Source organism: Cryptomeria japonica, chromosome 1, assembly GCF_030272615.1.
Source record: "Cryptomeria japonica chromosome 1, Sugi_1.0, whole genome shotgun sequence".
In the NCBI taxonomy this organism is placed as follows: domain Eukaryota; kingdom Viridiplantae; phylum Streptophyta; class Pinopsida; order Cupressales; family Cupressaceae; genus Cryptomeria; species Cryptomeria japonica.
In genome coordinates this window covers 692,669,391-692,680,138 of record NC_081405.1, presented here as the reverse complement: position 1 = coordinate 692,680,138, position 10,748 = coordinate 692,669,391, and the positions used below count along the sequence as shown (strand labels likewise).

Sequence of the window (10,748 nt, the reverse complement as noted above, 5' to 3'; positions counted from 1 at the left end):
TACATTTTCTTCCAAAATCTTTTGTATGTTTGTATGTACTATGTAGGGTTGTATGTAGGGTTTGTAGATTTCTTTTTTTTTTAAAGTAGGGTTTGACAAACCCTACTTTAGTCTTTTTGAATGTATGTATTAATTTTATTTTGTATTTGTAATGTTTTATTGCAGCAAACTTCACTTTATTATTTGCCTCAACTTCATGTTTCACAAAACTATCTGAAAATGTCTACTTTAGCTTCTAGACCCCCATTAGAAAGGACCCTGCTTGGAAATATCATGAGGATTTTCCAGGCCAAGGAAAGGGGCAAACAAAATGTACATTTTGCAAAACAATATTCCATGGAGGTATATATATAGACTGAAATACCATATTGCTGGTGTGGGTGGACATGATGTCAAACCATGCCTAAAAGCACTCCCTGAGGCCGTACGTGAATGTTATGTAATGGTTGAGGAAATTGAAAGGAAAAAGAAACAAAAGAAGGATCGAGTGGCCATTGGGAGAGAGGCAAATTTAGGAAGAGGAACACAGTTAGGTTGTGTTGGAGGCCCTTCTTCCTTACCTTCATATCGTCCCACTCAGTTTGCTACTGTTGGTGCTTCCGCTTCTACTTCTATAAGTGGCAATGCCACCACCACTTCTCATGCTCCTAGCACTAGTAGTTGTAGTGGGAGTGTTAGCATTGGACCTCGGATTCGTAAATCTAGGTTGGATTCCTTCTTTGTGCCTCGCACTACTCCTGGGTCCCAACAGTCGCTTGAGGGTATGGGTTGGAACAAGGAGGTCCATGATGCTGCTAAAATGGCAGTTGGCAAGTTTTGGACCTACAGCAGTATTCCATTCTTTGTAGCCAGGTGAATGTTTTATAACTTTTATGTTTGATTGTTTTAATTTTTATACTTAACTTATCTCATTGAATTTGTATACTTAACTTATCTCATTGAGTTTATTTGCGACAAGTCTCCTTATTGGCAAGAAATGGTTGATGCCCTTACCATATGCGGGGCGGGGTTCAAAGCCCCTAGTGAGAGTGATTTGAGGGGACCCATTTTGTCTCAAATGGTGGATGATGTGAAGAAGGATTTAGATGAACAAAGCCAGATATGGAGCACTAAAGGTTGCACCATCATGATTGATGGTTGGACGGATAGGAGAAATAGAACTCTCCTTAATTTTCTTGTTTCTTCTACAGGTGGTTGATTAATTTTAGTTTCATATAGTCTTTAATTTTTTATTTTTTATCTAATGGTTTATTGAATGATCATTGACCTAGCTTTATTTTTTAATTTCAAGGGGCACCGTTTTCATCAAGTCCATTGATGCCCTTGCCCATTGCAAGAATGTCACCTACCTATGTGAGCAGATAGAGGAGGTGATTGATGAGGTGGGTGAGGAGAACGTGGTACAGGTGGTGACCGACAATGCAACAAATTATGTTGTTGCGGATAAACTTTTGATTACAAACTAATTTTGTTTGCAAATTAATTACTATCTTGTAGTTTGTACCTCCATTAATTACAATTTACAATGCAACAAATTATGTTGTTGTAGGTAGACTATTGATGGAGAGGCACCCATCTATAGTTTGGACTCCATGTGCTGCTCATTGCATTGACCTCATGTTGGAGGATATTTGAAAAATCCCATGGGTCAAGAGATGTGTAGAAAGGGCAAGAAATGTGTGCAAATTTGTATATAATCATGCATGGGTGTTGGCTCTTATGAGACAATACACAGAGTAGGAGTTGCATCGTCCAGGAATCACAAGATTTGCCACAAACTTCCTCACATTGCAGTCCATGCTTAGGTCTAAGTCTGCCTTGAGACGTATGATTGTTGGTGAGGAGTGGTCTTCCTCATCCTATGCTACCACCCCTGCAGGGAAAGATATGGCAGACTGCATTTTTGATGAGCAAGACTTTTGGGTCCCTTGTGATGAGATAGTGAAAGTAATTTTTTTATAAATTCTACAATTTAACTTCATGTTTTATAACTTATTCTATGTATTCTCTTATTTGCTCACTTTTCTAAATTACACAATATTTTCAATTTTGCAGTTTGTTAAGCCCTTGGTGGTTTTGTTGCGAGTTGTGGATGGAGACAAGCCCGCAATGGGCTATATATATGAGGGCATGGATAGGGTGAAGGAGGGCATCAGATTCGTCTATGGAGGAGATGAGAGCAAGTATGGTCCCATTTGGGAGATCATTGATAGGAGATGGCATCATCGGCTTCATAGGCCCATCCATGCAGCAGCCTATTATTTGAATCCGACATTCCATTTTATCCCTTCTTTCAAGGCTGATGTGGAGGTCCTTAATGGGCTATACTCAATCATGGAGAAGATGGGTCCTGCTGGTACTTCTCAGATAGAGTTTATTCGATAGCTACAGTTGTTCTTAGATGCACAAGGGGAGACCTTCTCTCGTCCTGTCGCCAAAGACGGTAGGACAACTATGATGCCAGGTAAAAATAAATTGTAAGGCTTAATTTTAGTTTTATTGTATATTGTAACTTGTTAAATGAGTTCATGAGTGAGACTAATTTTATTTGTTTTTCTCATTTCAAACTCAAATCATTGGTGGAGCTTTTTTGGCCCAACAACACCAAATATTCAGAAGTTGGCCATTCGCATCTTGAGCCAACCATGTAGCGCATTAGGTTGTGAGTGCAATTGGAGTATGTTTGAGCACATACACTCCAAGAGGCGCAATAGATTATTTGTGGAGAAGATGAATGATCTCGTCTTTGTTCACTACAACCTCCGCTTGAGAATGAGAAAGAATGCATTAGTTGATATTTCTCCTATCATTCTAGATGAGGTTGATCTTGAAGCAGAGTGGGCCAATGAGAGTCAAACAGATCCTAAGATTCCTGTAGCTGTCTTTAGTGATGATGACACTGATTGGATCTACCAGGTAGATATAGAGGCTAAGGCTATAGCCATGGCAGAGGACGAGCAGAGAGAACGAGCAGAGACAGGAAATACTGAGAGTGACACAGCTGTTCCTGATGTTGGTGAGCATGGCATGGTGTCACGGAGAGTGACTATGTTTGCTGAATCATCCAGGACCTACCTTAAACGCCTTCGCAGGGGGCCAGGGCGAGAGGGTGCACGCTCCTCTGAGTCATAGGCTTGTAGTTGTATTTACCTTTGGTATTTGTATGAAACATTTGATGATGATCATATGATGACATGGATTTTTTATTCCATGAGTTTTGTAATATTGTATACATTTGACAATATTTATATATCTATGTTTGTTATTTTCTTCAGCGACAATTTGCGTTTATGCTGTGATTGATGTATACTTGTGTATGTAATCAAATCAGCCGAATTTGATGATGTTATTGTGTCTTTAAGGTGTATTCAATAAAGGGTGTCTGAAACAAGTTTTAAATCTTTAAAAATCTCTAAATTTCTTGAGTTTTTCACTTTCCCGAGTCCAGTCGAGTTTGACGCCGAGTCCCAAGTGCGAGTTCGATTCGGCCTTGCCGCGTCTGAGCCAAGTCCGAGTCCCATTTCTTTGATTACGATTGACAATAATCTTCCATTACATTATAAAGGGCTAGGCGGAGGGACCTCCCTGCTTTGTTTATATAGAAAATAGTTTCCCTGGTTTGATGCAGTGAATTACTATTTAAAACAGTTGAGTATTCATTTATCTTTTGCTAAGTTGTATAGATTGGATGAACGTAGAAAGGTATGAACTGTTTGTAATCAATGCTTTTCACTCACTCTCATTTGCAATTGCAGTACTCGACAAGTCTTAACCATATGTTCATTTTCAATGTCTTAATTTAGGGTCTTCGTGTGCAGGCTGACCCATGAAAGCTAAATGGTGCAACTTTATGATATAACCAGCAGTTGTAGGGACTTTGAGTGGACTTTGGGAGAGAGGCGGATGATTGAAACTTTTCTGCACCTGCTTGACATGTCTATTCCCAAGAACTAGCCAATATTTGGTTAAAAGATGTGTTATATGGTTCTTTTCAAAGTAAGTTTCTGTCGACTTTGATTTTTGATGAGGAAGATTTAAGAACTGCATGGTACCAAATTTTGTGCAAAAGATGCCTGTGTTCTCTCAACACCACCTGCTGAGAGTTTCAGAAGACCGCATCCATTGTAATTGTGACCATTAGGTATTGCATTGCCTTAGGAAACTTTGACATTGAGAAATGAAATTAGGAAATCTGCATGAGCTATAGTGTAAGCAAACTAAGCATGCTTAATAGAAAATCATACTTTGTTAGATAGACGTTTTAGGTGCTCCCGTCTATTATTATCACTGATAAATACTATTTCCCTACCCCGCCATTTGTGGACATTAAGGTAATTTCTTCCTTTTTCTCTCTATTTGGAATCCCAGTGATGAAGATCTCATGTTTCCGTCAGCCCATAGTCTAAACACAATGAGACTAACTAAGATCATATATGATTAATGCACCATGATCCTTAACAGAAACTACCACAAGAGATCTCATGTGTACAATGGAATTTATATGTGGAATTTCATAAGGTACAGATGATACAACATGGTAAATATGCCTCTTCTGTACCATGAAATGATGCCTCTCATAAAAAAGTATCAGTTTACCAAACACTTGACCATTATCTATTATTGTTCTTTTCTAAATTGTGCATACGCCTGAGGAAAATGCATGGAATTCACAAGACTTTCAGCACCTACATTTTAAAACCCAATGGCTCTGTGCATAGGCCTGATGAATAAGCATGGCATTCACAACACTTTCAGCACCTGCACTTCAAAAACCAATGGCTCCTTCACATGGGATAACAGGCTTCTACGGGGACCAAACTGCAAATCACACTCAACTGTTAATGATAGAAGACACAGTAACATAGCTGAGAATTACTTTGCTGTAGTCAAGTTTTTATACAAGCTCAGATCCTATAAAAGGTATATGAAGACTGATGAGCTGAGAGTGGTTGGTGAATTCAAAATAATGAAATAAAACTAACTATCTAATTGATTTTCAACTAGAAAATTATAAGACAAACCACGCAAGAATGTTTTAAGATTCCAGACACAAAACTCATAATGCTTGTAAGAGAACAGAAATGTCTAACCTCCAGAGGTTGAGGCTCAAGATTTTCAGTGGTATAACCAACATAAGGAGGTATAAGTGCTCTTCTCTTCCCTGTCATAACATTCAATCAAGTAAATTTGCATTGTCAAATACATGTTCTTTCTTAGCCTTTAGGAGTATATATTTTTTACGCCTCGTGATGAAGTCTGAAATCAAAACTCAAATAATAATTTAATCTATATAAGATCTCTGAAAATTCTTCATGTACTTTTTCTATTACAACTGTGTGGAATATCTGCAGATGATAGCTAAGCTTTAATGAATTGTAACCGTGCACAATATTGTAAATGGGGATACAAATATAAAGACACAAAACTGAATGGACTAAGATTATCCAACTGACCTCCAGCTCTCATGCCTATTAAAACTTCCTTCAGTCCTGCAATGATCTGTAAACACTATACCAATATTTGAACATGAAAATTATAGAAGATATATGTATGCTTATATGCACAACTCTTTGATTACAATGTAAAACTTGAACAAAAGAAAATAATTCACAACGTGCAGCTTAGGAAGTGACCATAGGAAAAAGTCTACAAAAAAGGTCATGGCCAAGCCAGACACTAATTTGGCTGATGAGACATATCCGTCAATTGGTGACTTGGTTTCTACAATCACAAATATATACGTAAAACATGTTCAGATTGGAAATGGGTGGCAAAGCAAAGATCTTAGGGAACCCTTTTTGAGGAAGTTTCACGTTGAAGGAAAATCTAACTAATTGTTTAAACATGTTGCTTAGCTCTACAAAATACGTTTTCAATTATTGATTATACTCGCCATTCAAATGTAATAAACATTGAAAATAGTTTTCTATCTCAATCATAGCTGATATAACTGATATATAACCTTCTCCACCCTTGGTGACCATTTCACTAATTGAAAAAGGCATTATATGTGGGCTTCCATTTCTTCAGAAATAACTTCCTTGAATTCCACTTGAGACAGCCTTTTGTAGCTTGCTCAAATCTCTCTCATCCTGCATTTAGCTGCCCTGAATGAAAAGCTTTACACAATATCAAGTAAAACTTATGCAGAAAATAGCTTTTTTGACGGTCCAAATATAATTTTTTAGAATACAAGAATTGCCAGACTATGCATTTTCCTTACTCTTTTATAGCCTCCATTCCAAAACTTACCTTTAAGTGCCTTTTAGTGTTCTTCTGTTGCTCACATTTTGGGATTATCATCAATTCGCACTTCTCCTTGCCCTATGAATATTGGGACATTTTTTTTCATCTTGCAAGATGATCTTTTCTACTTTCTGGTAGATTTTTCTTTCATTTGCCTTCATTGTAATCTATGCCTATTGCCTAATTGGAACATCATAATGTTTAAATTTGATACTTAATCTCTGACTCTATTAACATTTATAAGTAGGTGAAGAAAATGATAACAAGATTAGAAATAAAGATTAAATGAAGGGAAATAATATTCTACCTTGCTTTTCAAATGCTCCTTTGGATTGAGCGGAAGAAGATGCGCACTTTGTCGAGAGATGGCTATTACAAAACTCTCTTGATTTGCTCCTTAGATGAAGGATGGAGGAATGTAGTTTGCTTGTCAAAATAGCATCATGACCTTAGGATAGAATGTGATGATCAAATGGACAGCATGAGGATGGGATATGAAGAGATTGTTAAAATAGCCTGGAAGACCTTTGATTTATAGGATTTTGGGATAAGAGATGGCCAGTTGAGATTTGATTTGAAGATCAGCAGTGAGGGTTTATGAGAGATTAGGGTTGATGAGAGGATGTCATGTGTCATCAAGAGATTGACGCACTTGGGAGAGGAGAAAATTTAGGAAATATCAAGGGCTTGGATTTGTCTAACTAAATCCAATGGTTGAGGATGAGTCCTCTCGCACATGTCCTGATCCATTTTTCCCCATGCAACCTCTCACACGTGTGAGAGCACCTTGGCAAGAGAGGTAGGGACAAGTGTCCTCTCACACGTGTGAGGACACATTGGGAAGAGAAAAGATGACATATGTCTCCTCACACGTTTGAGAGGTCACATGGGGAAAGGAGATGGAGACATGTGACTTTTCATACATGTGTGAGAGTCACATGGGCTAAATGAAGGGTTGAGATTTTCTTGGAATAATGGAGGGCCAAGATTTTGATGCAGCTTTTTTGGATATGATTAATAAAATTAATATACTTAGGACGTGCATGGGATTGGCTTAGTTAATTAATTGGAAACTAATATGATTTAAGATGAGAAAGAAGATATTTAATATTGTAGGATAGAACAACAAAAATAGGACCAATTAAGGGTGAGGAATAGGGACAAATTAGTTAAATAAATAAATAATGTCTATTTAATTAAATAGTCAGAATGGGATGAAGCTTGATGTGGTTGTGCATGGACAAATTTAGGTGTCTACAATAAAATTTAATCATTTTTATAAGAATGAAGAGGTTTGATAGCATAAGTGGCTGTTTTTGGTTGATCAAAGAAAGTATAGGGTTACAGCCACACACATCACGAATAGCCCCTTTTCAGCTTAAAACACATTTACTTCACTGAGTGACAGTTGGCTTAGATTGATAATCTGTCCTTCCAACCAATTTTGTGAACATTCTGTGACCTTTTTATCACAGATTCCTTACTTTCTGCAATTATGAACTTGTAGGGTGTGTATTTACTTTAATTACTGAAGCACAGAGCAATGTATGTGAAGAGAAGCAAGAGAATCATCTGAAGAGACTATAGAGTAGCTCAACACTCTTCTTTTCCCACTGCCCTCTTTCTGAGCTCTGAAAGTGTATTCCAGTACAGAAATGTAAAAATATTTTCTTTTTCCATTTCACACTTACATGATCTGAGATTTGATCTAATAAACAATAGCACTGCCTGTATTATAGAGGTCCTTTTTTGTAAGAATTTATAGCTATTGATTACAAATGTCCAAGAGAAAGATATTTGTGTACTTGAATAAAGAAAACCTCAAGATTTGCAAAGTTTCGAATTTGGAGGTATAAAACTACTTTCCAGAACAGACTACATTTTTGTAGCTATATAATTGCAAGAGCTCTCCTTGCACATAAATGCCAGTGACAAACTTCAGAACAAACATAATTACAGATTAAGTTTGAAAATAGTACTTAGCAGTTGGCCCCTTAGGCAAGATAATTTGAAGTTTTACATTAAGTGTCCCAAGAAAATGAATATTTGCACATGTTTTGGAATATTTGTTGTGTTAAGCCCAAGCATGTGTCAAGAAGTCAGTAGAAAGTCAATACTTTTTTTGGTTTATTTAGCCATAATATAGGATTTAATGCCAGATGCATTTATAGGGTAAGAGAACTCATAATTTTGGATACAGCAGAGCAAACATGCCCAAAGTTTCAAACAATGTTGGAACAATATCTTGCCAAATTTCAGTGTTTGTCAACTACATTTACAATGTAATAAAGTTTCCTGCACCTTCAGAAAAGGAAATTCGACAGGTTGTTTTTGTTATATTTTTCTGAAGCAACTGCATAGAAATATTCTCTAATATTTTTCCTTTTTATTAACTTACACCTCTTCCTAGCCAATTTAATCCTTTATTTTTTATGTGTTTGCTTTTCCTGTCCTATGGCATTTTCTAAGATAAGATTTGTCTGTTTTCCTCTCAAATAATAGCTTCTGCCCTGATAATGAATCCATTAGTGGGGCTCAAAACTTTGAAAAAGAAAATATTTATGCAACTGGCTCCCAAAATCATCTCACAGACTTTAAAAAGGGAATCAAATTTGCATGCAAAATAAGATTGTTGAAATTCACAGATGAGATTCTTTACAGAAACAAGCATAACTTGGGGATATAAAAGAAAAAATAAACGTCAATTTAAGCTTAATGAAAAAAACAATATTTGAAGCTAAATGACAGAATGTATCAATCAGTGACATGCAGCATTGAGAGTGACCTATCTCAAACTATCAAATATCCATCCACCAAAGCGAATGCTCAAAAGATGAAATAGCATTCATGCATAAAATCATAACTTTACCCATGTAAATCTTTTGAAATTGTTCAATTTTGTGGCCATAGTCTAGTAGCCCATCTAAAACATTCTGTTGTAGAGACTCTACAGCATGCATGGCATCTATTCTTGAAAACAATCTGTGACTAATAGCACTTTTGGAGGTGCTCTAAACAATTGTATTTACAAGGAACTAATTGAAAAGACGATGGAAAAAATAGAACGAACATTTACATGACCTGTTTGTCATCAATAGGAAGCATGACTGGCTTGCTTTCTCCACTAATTTGATCAACAGTACTGCATTTATTGAGATAACATTTTTGCCAAAATCAGAGAGTTTCAATTTACTAGTCTATGAAAGCAGGTAAAAAATATTGAGAATTATATGTTAAGGTAATGCATTACAAAAAAACACTATTTCTTATAGCATCACTAATAAGCAAAAAATATACCTGTAAACAAAGTATCCATTTGATCGCCTACAGACATAATTTAGCTCAACAACGTCTCCTTCATGAGCTATTGGTCCTTCTCCTTCAACAATATCTTCACTTCAAATAAATAAAAATGGAATCAAAACCAACGCAATAATTTCCATCTCTAGATTTAATAACAAGTGCAAAAAGAGATAGAAATGGAGTTAGATATATAAAATTCTGAAAGTCGATACACCATTATTTGTGCATTAAATAGTGCATCAGGTAATCTTATATGCAATAAATGAGCTTGTTATTTTACGATTGGCAAGGGTAAAGTTGACAGACATTGATGAGGATTGTGCAAAAATCATTTTGACAAAACTAACATAATGGGAGAGATCTGATGGAAGTATCACCTCAGAACAAAACTTAAGTAATTTACTTTGCTAGCTTCCAAAGGGATGTTTATGACCATAAAAATGAAAAAAAATTGGTGTATCGGTTAAGCGGCCCTTGGTCTACTAGTGAAGTTGAATGAATCACAAAGCCCACCAAGCATCAAGTCTTACTAGGTGCAAGGCTTGTGGCACTTAAAGGGATGGGGCCACAATCATTCCCTGAGCAACTTTGATGGAATGGATACCCCTCAATTGTTGGCTCTTAGCTAAAAGAGGTTGATTATTAATGCAGCTTCAATTCATGCTCCCAATACCAATGGATTGCAAAATTAATCAAAGTTGTTATAGAACTTCTCAACAAAAAACAAATGATGTGTCAAGGATTCTCTTGGTTCTTTCTTCAACTCCATCAATGCGTAGTTTGATAAGGAAGAATTAGAACAAGTCAAAAAACTACCAGACGGTAATTCAAGTGATGGTTTTGAGGTTTTCAAGCTCAAAGGTCCTGTTTATGCTGTTTCTCATTTTTGTGTTTTTGCAATTCTCAAGCATTCTCCTATGTGACATTTCCCATTCTCAGAAAATTCTTCTTGATTCCCACCTCTCCTTAGTAAAATCTTGATCTCTACAGTTCCAAATAACCTCTTTTACTCATTTGTAAATGTTATCTAGTCATATGGGTTCCAAACTTTCACCTGGAATCTTTATTTTCATAGGATGCAATTTAGTAGTGTTCCTGGTATTTATTGGACATCAACCTGTACCCAGAGTTCCCTATCTACAAAATGTCTATTCAAGGCAGATCTTATTGAGTACTAGGACGATCTGACTTTTAATTGT

The 10,748-nt window shown here is 36.4% G+C and overlaps 1 protein-coding gene across 2 annotated transcripts in view; it reads right to left on the bottom strand.

Moving 5' to 3' along the window:
* Positions 1-4,484: 4,484 nt before the first annotated feature.
* LOC131063791 (peptidyl-prolyl cis-trans isomerase FKBP16-1, chloroplastic) overlaps positions 4,485-10,748 on the bottom strand; it is a 108,766-nt gene continuing 102,502 nt past the window's right edge. The window contains exons 4-8 of one of the 2 annotated variants that reach the window (XM_057997721.2): positions 9,544-9,637; positions 9,328-9,388; positions 5,454-5,499; positions 5,091-5,161; positions 4,485-4,818 (exon numbers count right to left, since the gene is read on the bottom strand). In XM_057997721.2, the coding sequence (XP_057853704.2) occupies positions 4,741-4,818; positions 5,091-5,161; positions 5,454-5,499; positions 9,328-9,388; positions 9,544-9,637 (350 nt within the window). In that variant the 3' untranslated portion in view covers positions 4,485-4,740. The remainder of the gene's footprint in view (positions 4,819-5,090; positions 5,162-5,453; positions 5,500-9,327; positions 9,389-9,543; positions 9,638-10,748) is intronic. The other variant, XM_057997722.2, reaches the window with a different exon arrangement.